Source organism: Apus apus, chromosome 1 (assembly GCF_020740795.1).
Source record: "Apus apus isolate bApuApu2 chromosome 1, bApuApu2.pri.cur, whole genome shotgun sequence".
Taxonomy (NCBI): Eukaryota; Metazoa; Chordata; class Aves; order Apodiformes; family Apodidae; genus Apus; species Apus apus.
Genome location: NC_067282.1, coordinates 102,763,482 through 102,788,160, shown reverse-complemented (window position 1 = coordinate 102,788,160; position 24,679 = coordinate 102,763,482). Strand labels below are relative to the sequence as shown.

The 24,679-nt window shown below is 45.7% G+C and overlaps 1 protein-coding gene across 8 annotated transcripts in view; it reads right to left on the bottom strand.

Moving 5' to 3' along the window:
- Window positions 1-216: 216 nt before the first annotated feature.
- BCOR (BCL6 corepressor) overlaps window positions 217-24,679 on the bottom strand; it is a 57,859-nt gene continuing 33,396 nt past the window's right edge. For 5 of the 8 annotated variants that reach the window (XM_051643790.1, XM_051643784.1, XM_051643813.1 and 2 more), the window contains 9 exons: window positions 23,726-24,007; window positions 22,988-23,341; window positions 17,099-17,427; window positions 16,503-16,772; window positions 10,811-10,977; window positions 3,795-3,940; window positions 2,561-2,638; window positions 2,200-2,350; window positions 217-1,345 (listed from right to left, as the gene is read on the bottom strand). In XM_051643790.1, the coding sequence (XP_051499750.1) occupies window positions 1,051-1,345; window positions 2,200-2,350; window positions 2,561-2,638; window positions 3,795-3,940; window positions 10,811-10,977; window positions 16,503-16,772; window positions 17,099-17,427; window positions 22,988-23,341; window positions 23,726-24,007 (2,072 nt within the window). In that variant the 3' untranslated portion in view covers window positions 217-1,050. The remainder of the gene's footprint in view (window positions 1,346-2,199; window positions 2,351-2,560; window positions 2,639-3,794; window positions 3,941-10,810; window positions 10,978-16,502; window positions 16,773-17,098; window positions 17,428-22,987; window positions 23,342-23,725; window positions 24,008-24,679) is intronic. The other 3 variants (XM_051643825.1, XM_051643829.1, XM_051643817.1) reach the window with 2 other exon arrangements.

Sequence of the window (24,679 nt, the reverse complement as noted above, 5' to 3'; positions counted from 1 at the left end):
TCCCACAGAAGGTGCCCAACCTGATGTTTTCTTGTAACCTTGAATTTAGAAAGCCTAAGTGGATTCTACCTCAGATTCCATCAGCTGCTTGCCAGCACCTGTAGCCAGCTCTGCTTCGCTTCAGGAACCACACGCAGAGCCTCCTTTCATAAACATTAATGAGTCAGAGCTCATTTTGCAACCAGGCATGGAACTAATGGGAGTCACTTCAGCCTCTTCATTTCTCAACAGTTTTATTGCCTTTAAGAAAATTTTTGTAAAATATAAATACAAAGGCAGGAGATTTACTTACAAAGTTAAAACACAGATCTCAAACATAAACACACAATTCAGAAAATTTAGTTTATGTACAGTTTCAAGCAACTTCAACATATGTTAGTTTTTCAATATTTTACAAGGTACAGAAAAAATAGTTCAAAGTCTTCTTTAAATAAAGAGCATAAAATGTTTAAACATATATAAACAATCCGGTTTGATGTGTGAAAACTAAATTTCACAGCTTTTAAATTAGGATATAAAAGTTCTTACAATTAATTGATGCGTATGGATATGGTTTAATTTATATTACAAACTATTGAATTATATTCAATAGTGCTTACCTGGCCAAAGCAGGTAATTCTGTAAACAAAAAAACAAAAATAATATCACCAAGTGCCTTACCAAATTCTATCTCCCAAACAAGCCACATGACTTTGATCACATCACCTAGAAAAAGTATGTTCTGTGTAATCAGTGCTTTGTATGAAACAAAGTCAATGTGTGGGTGTGTTCTTTTAAAAAGAAAAAAAATACGTGTTCCGAGTAATAACAAACTTATCCCAAAGCCTGTGTGCAGTTAAAGAAACATTATATAACAATTTTGTAAAAACTGATTGAAGTTAAAAAAAAAATTCTTCCAAAATCCATCCAACTGGAATTCAGATCTCTTATATAAAGGAAAGATATTTTCATATTTAATAGTGTCCTTTCTTTACAGAAACAATTGCATTTGAACACATATACATAAAGAAGTAACTGTATAGAGCACTGTACATTAAACGGCCTGATGGTTCACCAGAGGATGTCGAAGGGGGGGTCCTCGTGCGGATGCAACCAGTGAAGCGAGGAGCCAAGCAAAGTCTTGAGTTCGCTTGTAAACTCTACCAAGTCCAACAGCTCTTTGCTCTCCGGGTTAAAAGCTTCCAGGTCTGTAGCACAACAGAACAACTGGCTGAGGGAAGTCTGTTTGTAAAACTCTGCCTCCGTGATGGTGACAACTTCCAGATTGGGGAAATTGCAGCGGAAGATGCGAGATGACATTTTTAGCCTCTTCACCACGTCTGAGAGCAAAAGCCAGTTTCGTGGTCTGTGGAAGCAAAGGAGAAACAGGCTCCAATAACTGACTTCACGTCACAGGCTTCTTGACCCTTCACCATATCGCTGTGTGACAAACCCTCCTGCACAAACAACCCCCATGAAATCAAGGCCGTTGCTCAGGGGGTCAAATAGAACAGATGTGCAGGCAAGTACGTATTTGCTCACAGTACTGCAGCTCTGGGGAAGGAGGGGGACAGGACATGCAGGGGCACTGGAGGCTGTATAAACCCAGGGCTTGAGAGCACAAGTGTGGTGGGCAGCCATCCCAACAGCTGCTCACACAGTTACAGGTTCGTCTGGCTGAGCCCCACTCACATTTACCTAGTTAGGAGATGGCCTAGAGTTATAATCAGAATTTTCAGCATCTCTGACTTCCAGAGATGCCCATATTAACTACAAGTCAACGGAGGGTTTTTTTCTCAGATGAAGAAAACAATTTTTTTATTTAAATCACTTTTGCTGCAGAGTCTAGAAAAGTAGTAACAGTGTGGTTTTGTCATACACAAAAGTGTGTCCGCTCAGCAAAACAGAAAAGCTGGTTAAATAAAACTAGTATCACCTTACAAATATGATATCCAAATTTAAGTGCTAGAAGCACTTGTATTTTGGGATGTTCTATCTAGGTGCCTGCCTGGTATGAAAGAAATCTTTTGTGTTCAAACATAATTCATTCAGCTCAAGAGTATGGCATTCAAATAAGCCAGCCTTTCCCCCCTCTCACCTCCTATTAGCTTATTTCTAAAAAGCCCAGCAGTTATGGTATTTCCCCACAGACACAAACTGCTGCTATCCCAAGCAGATCATCTGAGCTGTTTTTACCCCAAACCATGTATTTTTTCTTACCCCTGAGAGAGACACACTTGAATGTTGTAACACGGCAAGGGAGGCTCATCCGAAAATTCAAATTCAAACACATCACTAAAGCCATCTTCATCTTCATCACCCGGGCCAGGAGGATTTGCCAAGACGTCAAATCCAGATTCGTCTTTCGGATCTAAATAACATTGAATAAAAGGTGCCAAGTCAGCATTGAAGAGACTGCTGCAGGTCTTGTTTTTTCTTCAAATAACGTGATCTGTAAATAAAATCAGTTTGCTTCCTTCCTAGCTTCCTCTGCCATAAAAACAAAACAGCCCCCACCCCCACGTGCCCCATGTTTTGAAAGTCTCCACATACAAAGAAATAAAGGGTAACATTTGCTCACCGCACACAGAGCTGCCATAGAAATCCCAGTACAAACCAGGGTCATCAACACTTCGACCTTGCAGGTCAGTTAAATACTCTGGAGAGGAAAAAACAGCAACAAAAACATACTGATGAGAACAAAAAGCTGGCAAGTTTAGCAGAGCGGGTGTCGTACAGAGTCTGGCTATGCATGCTCCACGCCTTCCATCAAGTAAAACCCCACAGCATTCCTGATGCACATGCTACAAAGAACAGTATATACACACACCATTCTTGCATGTATTCCTGGAATTCTTTTTTCTCCTGCATCCCTTCTCCCATCACACCAAATAATGACCCACCACATCAAACGATCACCCACAGTCTAACAGGGACAGACCCAACCTAAAGCCTCAGTAACTGAGAGCAGCATTCTATTTTTGTGAAAGACAGGATGTACCAGATTTTTTAGCCTCCACAGTTATTCTGGACACCAACTTGGGGGTGAAACAGTGGCCCCAAAGAAACTGATGGAAAAGGTTTTTCCACACAGATATGTTCAGAAGACACAATTCTTTCCTGCAGATATAATTTGGGAGATTTTCTAGTTGAGTTAATGAGAAGATACTGGGATTCAAGATGCTAAGAAGTCCAAGAAACTGGACCTTAATGGAGTCCTGACACACCTATGCATTTTCTACACTGCACCATAAAACAGATTAGTGGATGTTCATTGACAATTAACGTTGCAAACATTTTCAGAGGTAAGTTATTAGGGAATGCAAGTGTCTTTATCCAAAAGTGCTGAAAACCTGTTAGAACACGGACACTTTTAAAGACAAGAGCATTTAATATAGGTTTATAGCATTTCAGATATAAAATGAGGCAGAACTTGCAAAAAGACAAGTACTAGAAGGATAAACAGCAAGACCGAGGGAAAATACAATTATGTTCAACAAACAGGTATTGGATTGGCAAGTTTCTTATTTTCATTCCAAGCAGAAAACTGAAGGCACACTGAAACAGCCGACTGGCCTCCTGCCTATCAAATCTGATAGTGGCATAACCCTTATGACTTATTAAGAGTTTCAATTAGAGCCCCCATGCATGTCCACGCATCCCACCTGCAGCCACTGGGGTTATGTAGGCAGAGAGGGAGCTACTGTAGCCTATTCTAATGCTCCTCAGCATGGAGCCATCTCAGCTGCGCGGCAGGGAATCTGGGGAGAAATGTCCCTGCAGCTGGCAGAGCCCTGAGCAACACAGCCATGCACCTGTGAGGAAGGTCTCCATAAGCTCACTGTGGGTCATTTTCACAATGGTCCTCCCAGAGTAGGTCGCAAGCGTTGGATCAGCACCATAAGACAGTAACAGGCGGACAATTTCCAAGTGATCATTTTCGACCGCATCATGGATTGGTCTAGGGAAATAAAAAAGAGCACAGTGTTACATTTTGATTTAATACTATTATGCAAATGTGTTTGACAAGAGACTTCTGACTTCACATCAAAGTTATTTTTAGAAAATAACACTATTAATACAGCTGCCAATCATCCCATTGTCGGTTTTACTTGCGCATCCTCCCCTCCCTTCTTGTCTTTTCACAGTTGGGCTGCTCAGGGCAGATGTTTCTGTTACATCTATTCACTGCTGTACATATTTTGAAGGCCAGTAAAATAATTACACCACTGTAAGAGAAAGCAGGAGTTTGCATGAAGCCTCAAAACATAATTTTGCTGCAAGTCACTCTACCGTTCCAAATCTCTGCCAATTTAACAGCATGCTGTGGAGTAAGGGCTCATTCAGCCTGCCTCTGGGCAAGCATGGAAATCAGTTACCCAAAGCTCCTAAATTATGTACACAGAAATAAGTTATGAAAATTTGCTAGGAACTAAACTTCCATGCTATATCCTCTTTAATAGTACTTGTGAATATATTTGCAGCATAATTCAACCCTTCTACTCAGAGAATAGAAAAACGTATTATTTTAAGTGTAGTCCACCCAGATGTTACAAGGATTTTATGCATCATGAGCACCTATACAAGCTCAGACAGAGATTTCGTGAGCCTACAGAAGGACTATTCATTAATACACATGCCTGTAATCCCAAGTTTAGAATTTCTTATCGCTAATTATAAATCACATTAACTTTTGCCTTTAAAATTGATTATACATAACTGGGAGTTGTCTGGAGGTAGAACATATTACCCTTCAAGCAAATGAAGATGTGTTAAAATCCCTTCTTTTCCTTAGAGCGTGATGAACAGGGAACTGAAAGGGGAGTCAGATGCAATGGCCAGTGATCACAGCAGTGCAACTCAACTGTATGCTCCTCCTCCTCTGGGCTGTCAACACCACTGCCCCCAACAAGACTTTCGAGCTCTCAAACAGATGTATTAAAAGGCAAAAGAAGTAAGGAAGGACTTCAACTAGGATCATGTACTGCCTTTCTGGAAAGGTTTCAGAATTACATTAGAAGGTGAAGTCACCTGGAAGCACAGGGAACAAACCCCTCCGCTTCATCTACCAGCCTGCCAAGGAACACTTGGCTAACAACCAGGTCTGAAACTCCCTCCTGCAAAGACCATATCCCACCACTCCTTCTGCCACATGCAGCAATGTCCCCACTGCTTTGGTACAGGCTGGCATCCATGTGAACTCAGGACAGAGGAGAGGCAGATCAAAACAGTCAGATGAGAAAGGCCATTTTCCCACCTATTATGTAGCACTGCTGGAGGGAGGGGAACTCTGATCCATCTCAAAAACAATTATATTCCAGGTGTGTTTACTCCAAGTACTTTCCAGTAGGCTGTGACTTAGGATGAACACCTGTCATATGTGATGCACTTGGACTTGCCCCTGTCTTGCTGGAAAGTTGCATGCAGTTTTGGTTTTGGTATATGCAAGCTATATTGACACAAGGAGCTGCACTTGGAAAGTCTGCAGCTTGTTCCCTGTGGAGAGAGGACTTATTCCATTCTGTCTGCCACCTGCACGTGCAAGGCCACCAATACAGCAAACAAGCAGGTGATCCTCAAGCTGCTGAGCACAGAACTCCATCTAGCTCAAGACACCCTTCGACCACTGGCACCAGACAACACAACACACTCACACCTTCAAAGCCCAACCTATTCTCTTCAGAAAGCCACTTTCACACTTAAAAGACCAGAGAGGTCCATGAGGATCACTTGCAAAAGGCCAGAATATCCCTTTTTCAGTTTCTCAGGGAAGTCTGTAACTTAACACTGAAACCATCTGACACCCTTGAGACAGATGGCACTGGAGCAGCCAGCATTTCCAGGGTCCCCTGCAAGCCTCACCCTCCCACCTCCACCTATTGACTCGGTGCTTCCACACAGGGACCATCACAGCATCATGTGCACCCAGAGCATCCACGACCCGACTGGTGCTAAGCACCCTAGGCAATACAAGAGGTAAAAAGTAACAGGGGTGCTGATATGGAGGTATAAGAAGTACTGGTGCTCCTGGCTGCCAGCAAGCATCTGAGGCCTGAGCTGTCAGGCCATGACACTCTGAGCATCGACAGCAGGAAAGGTCAGCCTTGCTGCAAACCCTCCCGTCCCCCACTGGGCTTGAAGCATCCCTGCCTCAAAGTCTGGCAACAGGCACCGGGAACAGATGAGCTATGTTTGCCACCAAATGCTGGGATGACTTTTCTCCCCCACTCCCTCACTTTACTGCAGTCTTTAACTTTAGACTATTTTCCATTGTATTTTACAATTAGGGTTTTCTGGTGTAGAGGAGGCGCGTGGAGAGTGTTGTGGGTTTATTGGTTTGTGGGTTTTCTTGTGTTTTTTTCCTTAAGCTGACTTACCTAAGTGGCTTTTGAAGCAGTAATGAATTCAAGATGATGCCTTAACTTATTAAAAACAGCATCTAAATCACTGCCCAGTGTTTCAATCGTAACAACACCCATATGAGTTTATTAAAGGGTGCCTGGGCATTCCTCAGGAAGGAAAAATAGCAGCGCAGGGGCTGTAACCCCGGGATGGGACCTCCTCTCCCTTTCTACAGGTCACCCAGCCCAGCACAGCAGGTCAGACAGAAGCAGGGGCAGCAGGGCAGGCAGCAGAGCAGGCAGACCCATCTTTGTTGCCTGCCAGAGCACAAGGAGGCCTCCCTGGGCAGTAGAGGTGACTGTATAGAGGCAATGGGAAGGAAAGGCGCAGTAAAGCCACGCGGAAGAAGGAAGAACAATAAATAGAAGGAAGTGAAGGGAGGAAAAAAAACACTGGCAGGAGGTGGGGGGGAAGGGGAAAGGAGATTCCCCATAGATAAGGCAGGGGGAAAAAGGCAATAACAGAGCGCTGACAGACTCTTTTACTGGCTCGCACAGCTTCTTGGCAAGCTCACAAGCAGGACCATGCAAACAGCTACTCATGTTTGCTTCTCCCACCAAAACCGACAGAGCAGGGAGTATTTTTCACTCTTGGCAGAGTTTAACCATCCTCTTTGCAGGATGCAAAAGTGACTACTGGAGTTGGCAACTTTTTCAGACATGAAAAAAAGATCCCTGGGAGTCCTCTCCTGGGCTGCTTTGCCCATATAATCTTTTCCGCCCTGAGCATCACGGAAATAAACACTCTTTATCCCTAATGGTACAGTTAACTGTAATACAGATCTTTTCTAAAACAAACCCTTCAAAAGGCCCCAGAAGGATCTGGGGACATTCGAGAGCTGCAATATCCTACAGGAGACACACATCTCAGCCCTCTCTTGTGTACTGCTGAATTCTTCCTACTATTTTTATCGCTACTAGAGTTAGGAAAACATTTCACTGGGGGTTTATCATTCCAGCACCAAAATTATAAACTATTTAGACCAGTCAGGGTTTGCTCTCAGCCTTTCAGGCACCACCAGAATTTTCCTCACTGCAGTAAGAGGTCTCATAACTCGCCAAGCAATACCATATCTTGGCATTTTATTTTTATTTCCATCTAGTCTGTTACGCAACGTTGCCCCACGGAAGAGGCAAGGCACAAGTTGCAGGAGGGCAGCTACGCCTGCTGCCTCTTCGTTAACGCAATTAGCTGCTGGAGGGCATCGCTCTGCCAAGACCAGCTGAAAGGACGCAGGAAGAGAGCCATCTTGGCATGGTCGTCCCAGGGAAAAAATAAAAAAGGCTGAGCTCATCAGCTGCCAGCTAGAAGGATAAAGCAAAACTGTCTGCAGAGAATGAATCTAGCAAGGGGACTCTGAAGCAATGGAGAGGCCTGTGTTTTTGGCATATGGCTTTGTTTTTAAAATGGTGCTGGTTCAGCCAGGGCATGCTGTGGTGGTAAGAGGAGAAGAACAAGGAGATAAGGCCAAATACACCAGCAGCCATCCTTGGCACTGGTCATCGTACACCCCTTATTGAGCTACTGCACTTATTGGGGTCCTGTAAGGGAAGGAAAGGCTCACCTCTTAAGCAGGGTCTTTTATTATTTATAGGTAAGACGATTAAGAGCCTTTAGTGACTGTGGCACCTCTGAGACAGGTCTTAAAAGATCTTGCCCTGTTCTACAGCAATCTTTGATTAGCTACTAATTCAGCAGCTGAGTCGTTGTGTATCCAGGGTCTGCAGTTACTGCATTTGGAAACCCTCGATCAGCAGAGTTTAAGGGAATACTGCTGCATGAGCCTGGCCAGACATGCTAAGAATAGGGCAGAGGGACACTGTGGGCTGCAGGCAGCAGTTGATGTGCAGGCAGAGCCCCAGCGCTGAGCTGAAGGGTGAAGGGAAGGACTGCACTGTACCTACATCCCCCAAAAGCCACCACCTCCTTGCCCTGCTGCTACAGCGGGGCACTTCATTCGGTTTTGGCTTCACCAAAATTTCTGATAGTATGAGAAACCAAAAGCTGAAAGCCCACCTTACTTACTGAACTAATGACTGACTGGCTGCATAAGTACATAAAAGACAACACCAAAGCAAGAAGCTCAGGTCTTTGCTTCACTTTCAGAACTTAAAACACATGCATGCAAAACCACCACACTGATAAGGGCACCTACAGGACTTCAGATAGGGCCAAAAGGAAAGATGAACAGACTTTGCAAAACTGTACATCCTTCACATTCATATGGATGTTTTGTTCCAACTGAAGCCATATCCTCACTTGCCACAGCTTTTCAGATTGTCCTCCAAAAAGTTGATCACAGCAGCAACAGGTACCAAATAACACAGAACAAAGCTTCAGGCAGCTAGTATGCAGTTACACCAGAGATCATGCAGTTACACCACAGCTCTTTGTGGATTTATGCTAAATGGGTGAACAAACCTAAACACATCTGCTGCTACTCTCTGGAGAATTGGAAGTCTCCAGCATGACCAAAAATATCTTTGGCTAGTGGGCTTGTGAGGTGGCAGAGGGGGTGATAAGGCATATTCAGTGTAATCATAAAAGCAGTGGAGGGGGTTGAGTCTCTGATGGCAGATTTGTCTGGGGTTTTTAGGTTTTAAGATTTTATTTCTTTCCAAGGGGTGAACATGTTCAGGAACATTATTTTAAAAAGCAATGCAATTGAGGAAGACTGACACTTCCTTCCTCCTAAAAGTTAGAAGAGAAAAAGTAACTGAGTCTTTAAAAGAGAAACTGAATCATGACAACTGTCATCATTTGCCCTACAGAGAAAGAAGTCTAGCCCTGCCAAAAGGCAGAGTACAACACTGATCTCAAGTTCCTTACAGTAGCTTGTACTCTCTGTCCTGCTCATTTCAGAGCAGCAAGTCCTTCTTTTATCTTTATATTAGATACGGTTTGGATTCACTGTGTCTGTTGGGCAACTTTTTAAATTTTAAAAAAACCAAAGTCTGCCATCAGAAAACAAGCTGACTTCTGACATTGCCATCTATGATAAAACCATTATTATGTTCATTTCTAAAATGCATTTTCCCCAAAACAACTTCTCAGGATACACAAGCCAATTTTTTTTTCTTGACAATCAGCTGCATCTGTGAACAGAAATCAAAGGTGGACTCTGAACTGGTGGGTGATTAAGAAAGGTCATAAACTTCCTGGGGTTAATTTTCTATATAGGTTATTCCAGTAAGTGAAACAAAAATAATTAAAGATTCTTTTTATGGCAACTCGCCGCTGTTGCATAGGCCACGTATTAAAGCTGGGAACAGCAGAAATGCGGGGCTGTTTGTCAGCCTAGAAAGCTGAGACTTCTTACAAAGAAGTGGGAGATGGAACCTGACAATCCAGCCACAGCTTCCACACTTCTCCAGAGAAGTCTCTTTTCGGCCGTGATGGGCCGATAACGACTGGCCATCATGAACTTCTAATGGACCATCCGAATGAGCCCTCTTGGGACTTTTGTTTTCCTCCCTTCCCAAGTTAATAAATAAAGAGCTTAAAAGCAAAAGAGGCAGACTCTTAGTTATGCTAATTTTATCTCCCTGGCTATTTGTATGGTGATAGTGAATGTGATAAAACCATTCAAGATAACAAGCTGCAGGAGCTTGGAAAAATACAAAAGCAAGTAACACCCAAAATGCATAGACTGGATAATGTTCTGCACATGCTGAGGAAAAGTTCAGCCCACAGAGGTGGTCGAAGAGGTACTTTAGGTGGTACACAAGAAGCTTTAAAAAGATTTGGAAAAACATTTCTATCTAAAATAAATAAATACATAAATACACGAATAAATAAATCTCTATTCTGCGAGCACAGGAACTAAGCACCCCTACTATTCTGTGAAGGACAGAAAAAAAGCCCAATACGGCTAAAAAAAAAAATTAAAAAATATCAAATGAGCAGATACAATTTAACAGTTCAGCAAAACAACATTTTTATATAGCATATATAGGGACTTGCACACCGAATCACCTCGAAAGCCTGAAGTGCTCTTAAAAGTAACCCTGCTAACAAGGCAAAGCCCACTCTCTTGGCACAATTCAAAGGACCTGGAGTGCATACGAGCAGGGCTGCAGCTCAAGTATCACTCCTTCCTGCCCTGCAGCTGGGAATTTCACAAACTCTTTAAAAACTAAACAAACGTATTAAAATTCCCAGAGGAAAAAAAAAATGACGCTGAACTCGAGTTCACACAAGCGTGCCCCTACCATTTTAGCAACCAGAGAGAACACTCCTACCAAAGGACCAGCAGTATGGACACTACCACGTAGCACCCGCGTTGGGAGTTTCATGCAGGACGGGAAGCGGGACAAAGAGAGGAAAAAGAAGTAGAGTGGGAAAGGGCGTTTTCTCCCACCACCGTGACCAAAGAAACGACTGCCTGGCATTGGTGACCACCCGATGCTAGGCCAGGGGTGCTGCTAACCTGGTTCCATCCTGAGCACTGCAGTTGACGTCAGCCCCGTACTCCAGGAGATGCCGCACGATGCTCAGCCAGCCTCTAGCACAGGCCTCATGCAGGGCGCAGTAACCCGCGTTGTCACGATGATTCACATCACATGCCTTGTTTTCCAAACAATACAGAACCACTTCCTGGAAATGGGAGGAAAAACAGGTATATCGAGTCATTTCTTGCTGCAGAGATACACGGATTTCTCACCTGGAAGAAAAAGGTTGGGGGCTTGGGGGAAGGGCAAAACACAAAACCTTTACGATATGCCTAAGTTACCCTCTTTGAGACAGGTCAATCGAAAGGAAAAGAAGGGGGGAAAGTCCTATTCCTTCAGGAGACACAGCCGAGACCATGACTTCCCATGAGCAGACTAGCTTGTGCAAAGCAGGACTGAGAGCTCTGCACTCCTGAGGGACCTTCCTGCAGCCCCAACGTCAGGAATTGATACAGAGGAGGAACATGAAAAAAAATCACAGATCAAACTCACAGCTTTCCATTTCTTAAAACTTCCACGCGTAAAGCTAGGTTTTTACTCTTGCAGCTGCATTTTTAGCAGAAAATTCTGCAAGCACAACAGCAGCACAGCTTACGTCAGTTTGATTTTAAAAAGAAAAAGCGCATGACCCGAAACAAAACACATTTAAGAGACACAAAGGACAGTTTGCTATCGGCAAACAACAACAAAAAAAACCCCATCTCTGTCAAGATAGGGGAAATCCCATTTTCACCCACCCTGGTTTTCTGCATGCAGAACTAAAGCCAGCCACCGGGTTCCAATAACGAGCCAGACACCGTGGGAAGCCATGTGAATTTAATACAATTCATCTTGCAGTCAAATATACCACGGTCGAGAGCCTAGGCCAGACTCAGCTCTACACTGTCATGCAGCCTTGAAACAATGACTGCTCCATCACTCAACCAAAAATTTAGGATGGTGCAAGTCTTCCCCCATTTGTCTCAGATGCAAAAGAAAAAGGGGAAAAAAAAACCAACAACAACCCACATTTCCAAGAGATGCTGCATGCATAAAATCGCCTCAGATTAGTGGCAAGCCATTAATTTTGCATTTGCTCCTCTCGAAGGCTGAGCCACATCCTCACAAAGCGGGATACGACATGGAGGTGGCGGGTGTTTGCTTTGCCAAAGTATGAGAATAAAACAACCACATGGTGCAATGCATTTATTCTTCCCGTTTCGAAATCTACCGGAAAGCCCGCAATAATCTGTGCTCTGGGTATACCTGACCCGAGAGCTGGTATCCAGGATACAGCATGAAGCTGCTCTTTTAGCAGGCCCTCACTAACCGCGCTAAAGCGGGGAACTAATGAGCTGCCCGTCCCAGGCAACAGAGCCTCTCCCCTCATCTGCCGCCGGGACGGAGCCATCCACCACCCACACCTGATGCACCCACCGGTTTAACCTGGGATCCCCACAGTCCCGCTGAACAGAAGCTCTTATTGTTCCTGCTAATCAGCCCAAAGGCCAAAAATTAGTCCAGAAAGGATGCTCTTTACCCATAAGAAAGGGCTGTGTGAAATTATACCCTGGAGGTATGACTCTTCATTCAAAACCAGACCACCCCGCCAGGCAAATTAGCAAATGGATACAGAGAGCAGAATATGCTGCCGTGTTCAGCTCCACTTTTAGCATGCAGTTACCATTTAAAATAGGTTCTGCAACTCAAAATAAAGGAACACCTTTCATCTATTTTTGTAAAAAGGAAAGGCTCATCCTAGGGTGGAATACCTACTACTGGACGAAAAGGCTAATTTTGTCAGGCAATTCTGTTAAAAGGCTATAAGAAGAATGTCATTAACCACAAAATGTAACCATAAAGACCATAAAACTCTACATTGTTAATTAATTAAATGCCTCATTAGCTTTTTTTAACATGATTTATTCAATTTACAAAAAAATTAGCCATCACTGCCGAATACAGGAACATGTGGTGCCACAAACACACTTTTGGTTGCAGAAGCATTCATTTCTCGCTAACGTTAGAGAAAAGCTATGAAAGTGCCACGGGGCAATTTAATGTCTGTTTGGGTTCTCCATTAAAACCAGCAATCTGAAAATCACTCGCAGTTAATCCAGAAAGTCAAGCTGGATGGTGTATGTGCCACCGCTGCTTCTGCTGCCTGCAGTTTGTTAGCCAAATTGCAACCAGCAACGTTAAAAGGTGCATGCAAATATGCATGCTCCATCCTTACCTACAAAAGAGGTGCCCCTTCGCTTTAGTCTCTCCCACCCATGCTCTGCAAGCCGCTCCTGCCCCTTTTCGAAGGGAAGGGGTCAGCATCCCCCTGTGCATCCTCCAAGCCCTGCACATCCCCCATGCCCTGGGCAAGTATGCTGCCACCAAGAAGCACTATTCTATTCCACCCAACGTCGAAACAGGCATGACACTTAGGCAAGGCATTACAACCCAAGCTGTAATAATGCCTCCCCTGCAGCACCTTACCAAACCCCTGAAGTGATGCTTGTCCCCTGGCAGGGTGTAGGAGCTCCAAGGGAGCTGTGCAAGGGCAGAATGATGCTCAAGAGCTCCTGCAGCAGTGTCACCAGGGGACCCAGGGCCAGACCCTCGTGTGAGACATCCCCAAGGCAAACCCTCCCCCTCTACCCACCTGGATAAGCCCCATCTTCTTTGTGAGTGCTGAAACCCCCTAGAAACAAATGCCATCTTTTCCCCACCTCTATCACACACCATACATTCCTCTAACTTCACTGCCTTCCCAGGCAGGATTTAATCCCAGATTCACTGGAGAACCTTCCAAGTCCAGACACACACCAAAAAGCAACAAGAGTCACAAAGGCAGCCAGTGTTTCCTCTCCCATCAAAGTCATTACACAAGCCTTTTGTAATTTTTCCCCCAAAAAGAACATTATGTTCCCTATAATTCCCCCTTCACAAAAAGTAAATTACAGTTTTAAGACTACTATTATCTCAAATAATTTTGCTTCAAATGGGGAAAAAGGAATGGATTCAAGAGTGCCCATACCCTGGGAGGGGCTGCTAACATCCTGATGAAGCAAGGCCTGGTGCAGAAGCCTGGCAAGGAAAAGGCAAAGCTTGTCACCACCTCCAGCAGGGTTTTGCTCAGACCGTTAGGATTTCCAGAGCCAAAGACCATTTCCCGCACTGTCTTTAAGTAGCCTTGTTGGCTGCAGCCCTGCAATTTATCTGACCAGACACAAGCTGCATTTGTCCTTCAACAATTCACTCACATCAGCTTACACACGCAAAATTGTAACCATTTCTGCCTTCCCACCACTATGTGGGTCACATCTGTACCATGCAATTCAGAGTGGGGCAGAGGCACCTGAGTTACCAGCATTTGGGCTCCCCATGGATCCAGGAGCAATATAAACAGCTTGCTAGCACTTTGCATGCCAAAGGTGCCAGCGCTGCCTCTGGTTTTGGGGTAGGATCTCCGCACAGCTGCCAAGAATCCCTGCTGCAAAGGCAGGTAGGCTGCCCAAGGAAGGCACAAGCTCACCCGGCCTCCAGGCTGCTCTGCCCCATACAACATCCCTGCCACCATCAGGGCCCCATGATGCCAGTCACTTCCAGCTCCGAGTTCTGCACCAGCACTTGGTGTCCTTTTGCAAGCCATGGCCGCAGTGGCACTGACTCATTCGTCTCCTCTGCCATCAGGCTGGCAAGGGGCCACAGGGCTGCCAGTGGCCACCACTGAAACCATGAGAAGCCCCCATGTGCCTGTGAGCTTCCAGCATTCCCGTTTCAGCATCGGTCCCCGCTGCCATCACGTGGTAGCCACCAAAGGTGGCTGCCCTGATAAGAGAATGACAGAAAACCTATGCGTGTAGCTGCCATAGGTCACAGACCAGCAAATTACCTTGACCCGTTGAGAGTTTTGGTGTTGGTTTTAAATAGAGGAATTTGTAACTTCTTTACCAATCTAATTGCTCTGGAGACAGAGGGAATTCAGCTTTCTACTAACTGTAGTCGTCTGGTTGCTACTAAGAAAAATACTACAGCTACAGAGCTTCCACAGCTGACCAAACTATCACAGCTCACGGCAGGTGAAATGAAGCCACAACAGGATGGGGCTGCCACTCACCTTTCCAAGCCCTGAAACACAGAAACAACAGCAGATTTTGGCAGCAGCAGCTTGAGCACAGGGACGAGGCTCTCCTCCTGCCCCGCTTGGCTTTCCTGCCCCGTGCTCCTCCAACAACAGGACTTACAGCTACACTGTCAAGGCCAGCTGAATGATCAAGGAGTCAGGCCCTGGGACCTTCACCTTACTGAGCCTTCACATCCCTGGCTGCCTGCAACCAGCCTGCTAACAGCCAATGCTGCAGGGAGCTCTCACAGTCAGCAAAGCAAAGAGAGAGTCTGCAGCCCCTGCTCAAGCAAGACCTCAGCTCATCAGTAAATTTTGGAGCTGCTCCCATTGAGCTGTGCTCAGTGGAGCACACTGGGTGCAGAAAGCAAAGTGCACCAGCAACCCACAGGACGTGGTACTCAGCCTAACAGACACTGGGCAGGAAGAAAACACACTCCGATAGCTGGGAGCACATGCTACAACACATTTTGATTTTGGATCCATATGGAAGTTTAGGCCCACAGGAAACAGAATCATTTAAATTATGGGGATTACCATAGCAACGTTGTAACAACCACTTCTCCTCCTCCGGGCTAGAGCTGAAGTGCCCTGGGTTAGAAGAAGCTTTTGTCTAGGGTAAACAAACCTTTCCAACAAGCCCTGCCTTCCAGAGCTGGAGAAGCCCTCTCTTCACACAAAGGTCTTCAGCTGAAAAAAGGGCATTTTAAGGTTTCAACAAACCCCTAAGGCTGGGCAGGCCCCTCCTGGTCCCAGTCTGATGCCTTGCAACAGGGGGCTCAAGGCCAGCTCCAAGGTCCAAGCAGTACTCTCACTGCCACAGCAAACGCCACAGCCAGGCCAAAGGCAACAACTGCTCTCTGCAATGGAACAGCTCTTTGCAAGATATGAAGTTGAACAGCAATGACACTCCTACCTATATGGCCATATTTGCCAAAAAAAGGCATGATTCAAAACAGCAGAGCTAGGGGATTCACTGGGAGGCTGTTTTGTTAGACAACACTGTTCCAGCTATGTCACCCAGCTCAAGACTCTGAGCATAAAGCATGTGGAGTGCTCCTACGATGCATCTGATCTTGCAAGAGGACACTCCAAGCGCTACATCCTATGTCACATACCGGATACTATTTGGAGAAAAGAACAATAAATAAAACCCTTCTCCTAAAAGTACACACTCTTCACAAATAAAAAAAGCAAAATTAATACAGCTCATAAAAGATCACCATAAAGACCACTTAAAAGAAGAAAAAAAGGGCACTCACTCTGTGTGCAGATGGCTTATATTTAAACGGAAGCAAGGGTTACCCGTAAAACTTTACCCTTTGCTCGTTCACACAGGATGCCGCGTGCCCTGTGTCCCTGCCAGCTGTGGGGACCCATTCCCACAGCGACCTGCCCTCAGACCCGGCATGCCAGAGAAGGGAATGCAGCAGGGAGGGGGGAGGGGATGAGGGGATGGGGGGGGTCTCTGCAAATTTAAACAACCAAACGCCAAGCTGCCGCTTCACAAAATTCCCGCCCGGGAAACCGCAAAGAAGGTTTTAACCTCGCGCAGGGCAGCGAGAGACCCTTACCTCGTAGCCCAGGCGTGCCGCCCGCTGCAGCAGCGTTTCCCCGGCGTTCTTATTGACAATCAGCCTCCGTGCTTCAGGCGGCATGGGCCGGCTCGGGGTGTTCTCCTGAGGGGGGCTGGCGACCGGCAGCTGTGAGGGCTGAGAAGCGGGGAGCACTGAGGGAGTCTGCTGCAGGCGGTCGAACGGCTTCTGTTCGTACGATTTGGCTGGTGAGGAATCACAGTCTGAAGTAGGTTCCGGTCGCTTCCTGACTTTCCTTGTTACTGTGACCTGTCAAAACCATTACAGTTGTGGGGTTTATCCTTGTTTTTACAATACAGCAATGGGATTATATTTTGTCAGCAAAGAATTACACTTTTCTATTAACACTGCATTTTTTAAGACCTGCTACAGTTTTTCATTTCAAGATTCCCCACCCCTTGCAACAGTGACTTTAACTCAGGTTAAGAAAAGCAAGTACAACATGTGCAAAGCATCCACAGACAAATTTGAATGCAATCCCCGCTACCCTGCATGCATGACAGCGCATTAGTTTTAAAGCAGGTTGGTTCTCCCTTCTGAGAGGCTGGTGGACAATTAAGTCTAAATAAAGATACCTTATCTTCAGCATTTTCGATATCTGTGGTGTCATCCCCTGTCAGAGATGACCTCCTTCTCCTCTCCTGCAGTGCCAAGTGTTTTGTTTTACACTGACGTTTCCCTGATGGCTTCTCACACTCGCTGTATTTCTGCAGCAGAGATGCATGTTGGAAATCCTCCTCTTCGTCTGTGTACAGCCCATCTGTCTTCCGGCTTTCTTTAATTTTCTGCTGTTTGGCAGCCAACCTCGAGGCTGGAGTACAGCTTGGCTGAGCCTGCCTTTTGCTGTTTGCATTGGTGGATGAAAGGCTCTTCATGTGCGGAGACACCGGGAATACAGGCAAGCCTAAATGGGGAGGAAAGGCATTACACATTGCATGGTGTGTTAGAAGGAAAACACATTGCTAGCACTTAACACAAGCTCCTCGACTGCTTAAAAGAGATCTACCAATTACATTTTCAAATCATTAATATTTTAAGCCTTCAACATCCAAACTGTACACAGCATCTTGCCAGTTAATGTTAAACTAACAGTCACAGCGCTCTGATAAAAATGGCTAAATGCAATACCCTGCACGGCTGCCGGGGCACCAGGGAGGCCGCACGGTGCTGGGCCGGGCCGGGCCAGCCACAGCCCAGCCACCACAGGCAGAGCAGAAAGCCACTGCCACACCGCCTGGGGGAAAAACTCGCCTCCTTACCTGGAACTGCTTTATCTGAAGGGGAACCAACTCCTCCAGCAGCCTGGGCCTGGCCGGGCTTCCCGCCTTTGGTGCGGTGTGGTGGAAGACACGGGGATCGGGGCGGGGGGGGGAAGAGGAGAAAGCAAGAGAGGCCGAAGCACAGACGAGGCCTAAGTGGGTCAGCGCAGGGGGAATTGTGAGCTTAGCCCTAAGACAGCAGTAAGACCAGAAACATCTCCTTGGCAGCATTTCTACTTGGAAAGCAAGCCAAGAATGGAAAGGCTACTCAAGGAGCTGTCCCTACAGAAGCCCTGTGCAAGCCCCCTATCAAAAAGCACAGGGATTTTGCAGGGAAAGCAGTTGGCTGTGTTTTCATGAGGGCTCCAACCAGAAGTAGATTTAGACTAGTCATTAGGAATAAATTCTTCACTGTGAGGGTGGTGAGACCCTGGCACAGTTTGCCCAGAGGAGCTGTGGCTGCCCCCTCCCTGGCAGTGTTCAACGCCAGGCTGGATGGGGCCCTGAGCAACCTGGTCTGGTGGGAGGTGTCCCTGCCCATGCAGGGGGGTTAGAATGAGATGATCTTTTAAGGTCCCTGCCAACCTAAACCATTATGTGATGCTATTATGCTATAAGTGCGTCTTTCTGTGAGACCAGAAAACCCCAGGACCTCAGAGATCTAAGGTCAGTGCTCTGCTGCTCATGGCAGGATGCTGGCAGGGCCGGGTTTTTATTGTGGGTTAGCTTTAACAAGCTGGATCCCACAATCTGGGCCACATGCAAAAAACATGGTTACTCTTTTTTTTTTTTTTTTTTTCCCGTGGTGCAAGCAGGTTTACAACAAAACAAGGACAGGGATGTTGAGTTTTTATAGTCTGAATTTCCCTTGGGGAGAGAATTGAGGTGACCTCAGAACCAACTCCTCTCTAGAAAAATGAATTGAAGAATTAAAGGTTGCTGGGAAGGAAGGGACACTTCAGCCAAACAATACCACACCACTGAGGGAAGGTGTGGAAAAAAATCCTGAGCACTTGAAAAGAGCCTCCTTTGCTCCAAGAAGTCTCTGAAGTGATGCTACTTTCAGAACAGAAGAGATGGCAGGGGAAATAAGGCAGCTGCTCAGAGAAGAGAGACCTTTATTTAAAGAAACTCAATCCAAGCCAGTCAGTAAAAAGAAAATAAAATCTAGAATCCTCTTGGTGGGCAGCTTCACACTTTTGTCTTCCTTTAAATAAATCTGTGAAAGCAACTTGAAGAAGGCTTTCTAGATTAAAGATGAAAACAGAAATCCCTCCGTTCCTTCAAGCCACTTTCTAGAAAAAGATGCATACTGCAGCTTGCCAAGCAGATGTCAGGGAATTTACAGGACACACCATGTGCAGATTGTTCAGCAAAAATCCCGTAAGTTTTTTAGGCTTTGCAATCCTGAAGGAAGCTGCCTAGTCGTAGGCTGGGCCTATGGATGCCAAGGCTGTCTTTCCAACTCTGCAGACAGCATGAAGTGAAGAGTGTTTAATTCTCCTGTTCCCAGCTAACCTAACTGAAGTAGCACGCGAGAAGCCCAATTCCAATACAGAAGCATAATCATTATATCCCCTTAATCACTTATGAAAAAACTGTGAAGATGGAAAGCAGCAGCACCAATGAGATCTGATGAATGCAAAGGGATGTAAGAAACTGCAGCATGTATAAAAACAAGAAAAGGAAGAAAAAACCCACAGGTCTGGAGAAGGAGAGAAATACCTAAAGGATGGAGGAAAAAAACACAGGAAGAGAAGCCTATCTCAAAGAACTGCAGGCTTTCCCACACAGGGATGTTGAGGCAATAAAAGCAGAAGTTTAATTACCACAAAAAATGTGTACTCCAGCCTGCAAAGCTCCATGTAAACTCTGCACTCCACTTTGACCCTCCACAGTGGTGACAGCAGGCACCAGGCCAAACATTCACTGCCACCAAGAATGAAGAGAGATGCCACCAAGATGGAGAGTAGCAACGCTATGCCCAGGAGGTTCAGGATCAGTGACACTGCAAGAAGCCAGTGCTATCCAGAAAAAGCCAAGCATCAGCCTAGGCAACATGGGCAGAAAAAAGGCAATTAATTCTGGAATCCCACCTCATCTTTCTGACCACTACATATGTAAAGGGAGAAGAAAAACAGGAGTGGGTTGGAATACCCCCAGATATCTGGGGAGGGGGGGGAAGGGAGGGAAACACACAAAAACCCAAATCAACAGCAACCAAAAACCCCAAAAAAACAGGCCTCCAACTGATGAGGGTTGTAGCAACTGACTCAGAGCAGGACCTGCCTCCCTTCCCCCAGGAGCAGGATGCAGAGAGGACCATGCAGGAAAGCAGCTGCTGCCGTGTCACCTGAATGCTGGCTTGTTCAGCTCCCACCACGGCAGCTGCCTGCTCCTGTCTGCCAAGCCAGCAGCCACCACGTTGCCGGCAACCCAAGGCAGCTCTTTCCCAGTGGGCGAGATCCTCCTGACTCCTCTCCAGGAGGCTTTTGTTTCTGTGCTGCCCAGGCAGCGTGGAGATTAAGAGGACCGCTGGGTTTTCTTCTCGCTCTGGGTGAGTGGCTGCAAGCTCCCCAGGGGACCACTGGAAGAGCGGCTACGGCACCACCAGCAGCACCAGGAGGTTACTGCTTAGCTGGCACTCCTGCCTCGGCCACAGGTCCGGGCAAGCAGCATGATGCCTTGAGGTTGCAGACATCCCTGCACGTATGGAGCTGCTGTGCTTCAGAGAGCCAGCACGAGCAATGTCACCTCGTCAGAAGAATGAGACAGAGATCGAAAACAATTCTGAGCAGGCCACATCCTGGCTCTTGTGGTTCTGACCCACAGGTACGAGGCTGTAAGGAAGCGACACCCGGAAGAGTCACCAGGGGAACATTTTCAGCAGCCACCGCTTGGTCACCCAGCCAGCAGGCACTGACCGGGGGACAGAGGGGTGACAGCCCACTAGCAGTTTGAAATGCATCACACGACTCCTGCTAGGCTAAAATTCCAGGTTGAACACAACTGGAGCAACCAGCCCAAGTCGGCACCCTCCATCTTCCAGATTTGCAGGCACCAGCAGCAAATCAACCTGCTGTTAAGAGTAAGGCTTCATGGGTGCAGGGGCAGACCTCAATGTCCTGTCTGTGCCCACATCGTGGGATATGACCAGCTTTCCTACAGTGGAGACCACAACATTCACGGGCAGTGTTTGGGCACCAGAACACCTGTTCCCAGACCCAGAGCAAAAAAAAAAGCTGCAAGTAACAGGGTATATTCTCTTATTCACAATAGCTGCTTGTTTAAGCAAAGTTTGAGGACTAGTCCCAGGCAAGAAAGATAAGCTGGAGGTCTCTGTCCCCATATGACTGTCACGCAGAGGGTGCTCTGACATACAATGGGGAAAAATGTCCTCATCACAGTGAACTTAGAAAAAGGATATTCAAAGATTCACACTTCAGCAGGGATGGAGGAGTGTCAGCCTCAGCATAATGAATGGTGAGGCATAATTAAGTCAGGTTTATGGTTTTATAGCAGCTTCAAAACCAAGAGGTTTTTCGTAGTCATGGGGCTACTAAATCTTAATGACTTTGGGAATAGGAGCCACCCTTTTTCTTTCCTGAGGTCATGCATTAGAGAAACCTGTCACTGCCAGAGGAGGCAGTGCAAGGGAAAACTAGAGCATCCTTACACAATGTGGCTTCTTGTTAGTGACCCTTGTTTAATCTCTACAAGGTTATCTCTTTCTGAGAGTACAAAGCAGAGCAGGTGATGGGCAGGGATGTTTGAGCTGATACCATGCTCGCCAAGGCAGCACATGAAGCAAGGGAGTCAAAGATCATTTTAAAACTACGTTTTGATCTCTGGACCCTCAAATTCTTTTGGAGAACCTTCTCCATCAATGAACATCAAAGTTTGGGGTTTTTTCCACTCAGATAACCCTACCAAGGCGAAAGATGGATGAGGAGCTTTAAGACAGAAGGAAAGCCTATACTCTTGCCAGTCGCCATTTTGGAGACGCTACCCAGGAATACTCTGACCAGTCTGGGCTGACCTGGACTCAGTCTTTTCTGTGGCATGGAACAAGAGGATCCACTCTCCTCATGCTTCTCTCTTTTGATGGGATCTCAGGTAAACTACAAGCTAGGCCAGCTGGAGGGTGAATGTCTATCAAATTGAAGAAGCAGGAAGGAGCAGAGGAGAAAAGGGCTCCCTGCTATGCCCAGGGGAGATGGAGATTCATTATGAGGTCAGGGGAAGCAGGAGCAGGAATTACCATGCCGGCTGCATGCTGCCGATGTCCACCATTCCTCCAGCCAAGCTACAGCAGCAAACATTGCAGGGAAGGGAAAAGCAGCAGAGCAGGTATCATGCTCAGGGGATGAGGACAGTGGGGATGTGTAAGCATCCTACCCATATGAAGACAAATTTGGCAGCTTGCCTCCCTGAGTTCTCCCCCAGGATAGAAACTGAGCAGAAAAGGGGGAGTGGCAGGGGGAAAGGAGGAAGGGTTGTGAGGGGAAAAACAGTCATGAAAAAGTTAAAGCAAGTTGATGTATTTTGAGAAAGCGACTGCTTAGGAGAGACACTGGGAAGGTGTCTGCCAAGGGGCCAGGGAGTGGGACCACATGGGTTTACAGGACATGCCCAGGACATTCCAGCAAGGCATCCTAATCAGGAGAAAGACAAGCGTTGCTCTTGAGCAAATGCCCTGGGAAAGGCAAGGTAACCCATCAGTGCCAAGGGTGCTGGAGGCGTTGAGTTCCCAAGATCAAGAGCTGCTAGCTGTACTGATGCTGTTTCAGAGGATCAGAGCCCTTCAAATCCTACACACTTACACCAACTAGCAGCCTGTTTGCTCCCTCCCTCACCCAGAAGCATGCCTGCGTTGTATGCCCCCCCCCCCCCAGCTCTCCTCTAGAGACATAAAACTTCATCTTCACATTATCTACAAAACAGTATTTAAAGCCAAAACACACACACACACAAACACATAGTTATACACACATACACAAACACATTTTCTTGTCTGCCAAATATCAGCTACAGTGCCGTTCTTAAAGAGGAAGTGTCAGTCCTTATACAAATGGACATCTACAGAAATTATATATAACTTTTTAAAATTAAAAAAAAAGCTCTCGACAATTCCTTAACATCGGTGGCAGCATGCGTCACTGTAAATGCTAAAGCCAGCTGGTTTCCCTAGTAGTCTCTGCATACCTTGTTCATTGTCACTTGTTTTGAGGGACTCTTCAGACCAACTTCTATTGCTTTTGGCCTCTGACCTTTTCTTGGTGTGCCTTTCTTCTGTGAAGTCTTTGACCTTTGCAGTGGCCTCTGGCTGAACAGACTCAGCTAAATCTTTCCTGCTTTGCCGGCCCAACTTGCCGGACGGGGATCTCTCTGGTGACACCTGCTGCTCCCATAGTTCCCTAAGATGCTGCAGGTGACGCTGCTTTTTGGGATGGAGCCCTGTTAATTCAATGCACACCTTCAGGTTGGTCACCTCATTACAATTGGGCTCTTCTAAGTGGTTAGAGGAATTGTTTGTCATTTCCCTCTCAGGCCAGTCATCTAATGGAAAAATAACTAAAAATTAATCAAAAAGCCCCCTCAACTTAAAACAAAAGCTACATTTCACTTTCGGGGCATATAGTCTCAGCTTTACCACCACACTATGCATTTTAAAGGTTTGCTCATTAAGGGTTACATGCACTACAGTAACTTGCACTGCTGTGGCTACAGTGTCCAACGACTAGTGCTTTACCCTTATATGCCAAGATTTTTATATATACACATATATATACATACATATATATACATATATATAATTTTAAGTGAAATGACAGTGCTCACATTAGTAACTATCAAGTTCAAAAATGGAAACACATTAAGCCAAAGGGACGTTCCTTTCACAAGACATTCCTTCAGAGAGACCAAAGCAAAATGCTGTCTTACCTTTGGAGTTCTTTTTCTTTTTTGCTTTTGATAAAAGTTCATCCTGCAGTTCATCCACAAAGTTTTCATTTTGGCTGCCATCATTTTGCAGTCTCTCACCAGAGTGTTTACGCTTCCTGTCCAGACGTGGACATGGATGTTGGCCAATACCTTCTGTTGGCTGGTCTTCCGCTTTTTCATATATAGAATGCCTCTCTAAATAACATTCCTCATTTGAGAGATCTTTTTCCTCTGGAGTTTCAAGAAAGCGACCTTGGTTGTTTTCTGTACTAGTAAAGTTACCTAAAAATAGAAAAAAGCCAACACCGCAAGACTTAATAAATACAAAACAATTAATTGTGAGAAAGCTATGCTCTTTGATCTCTTCAATGTTATCTCCATCATGACTTACAGCTCATGAGGCATGCAAATAAACACAAAATGGCATTTCAGAACAAGTCTCCTCTGGTCAGCCTGAAGCAGCAGTTTTCTCAACAGTTAAGCACAAAATCCCCAAAAGCACAATACTTTGTGTTAGTTTCACATCAATTTAAGAAGTACAATATTCGCAATACCCGGTATCCATAGAAACATCACAATATGCTTTTTAAAATAAAGAAACATATTTAGACAGCGAAAGCACAGACCCTTTTCGGAAAGCAACCTCGCCCCCCAAAACTGTGATAAGAAATAATCCAAGCTCCACTTTCCAATTACTTTCTTTTAAAAAATACTTTCTGATTATAATAAAGTATTGGTCTTTTGCTAATTCCTATTCTTCTCTAACTTCTCGGTTAGTCTTGACTTAAAAGCGTTAGTCCCTTCTTCTGGAGATATAAATGGGATACAGAGCACACAGACATGTACATGGGAATACCACTAAGAATAGCTGTGATATTTTGCAAAAAGCACTACTTGTATCCAAGGTTATAAAAAGGCTTCCTCACTTTGAGTAGCCAGCCAGTCACATGGTCT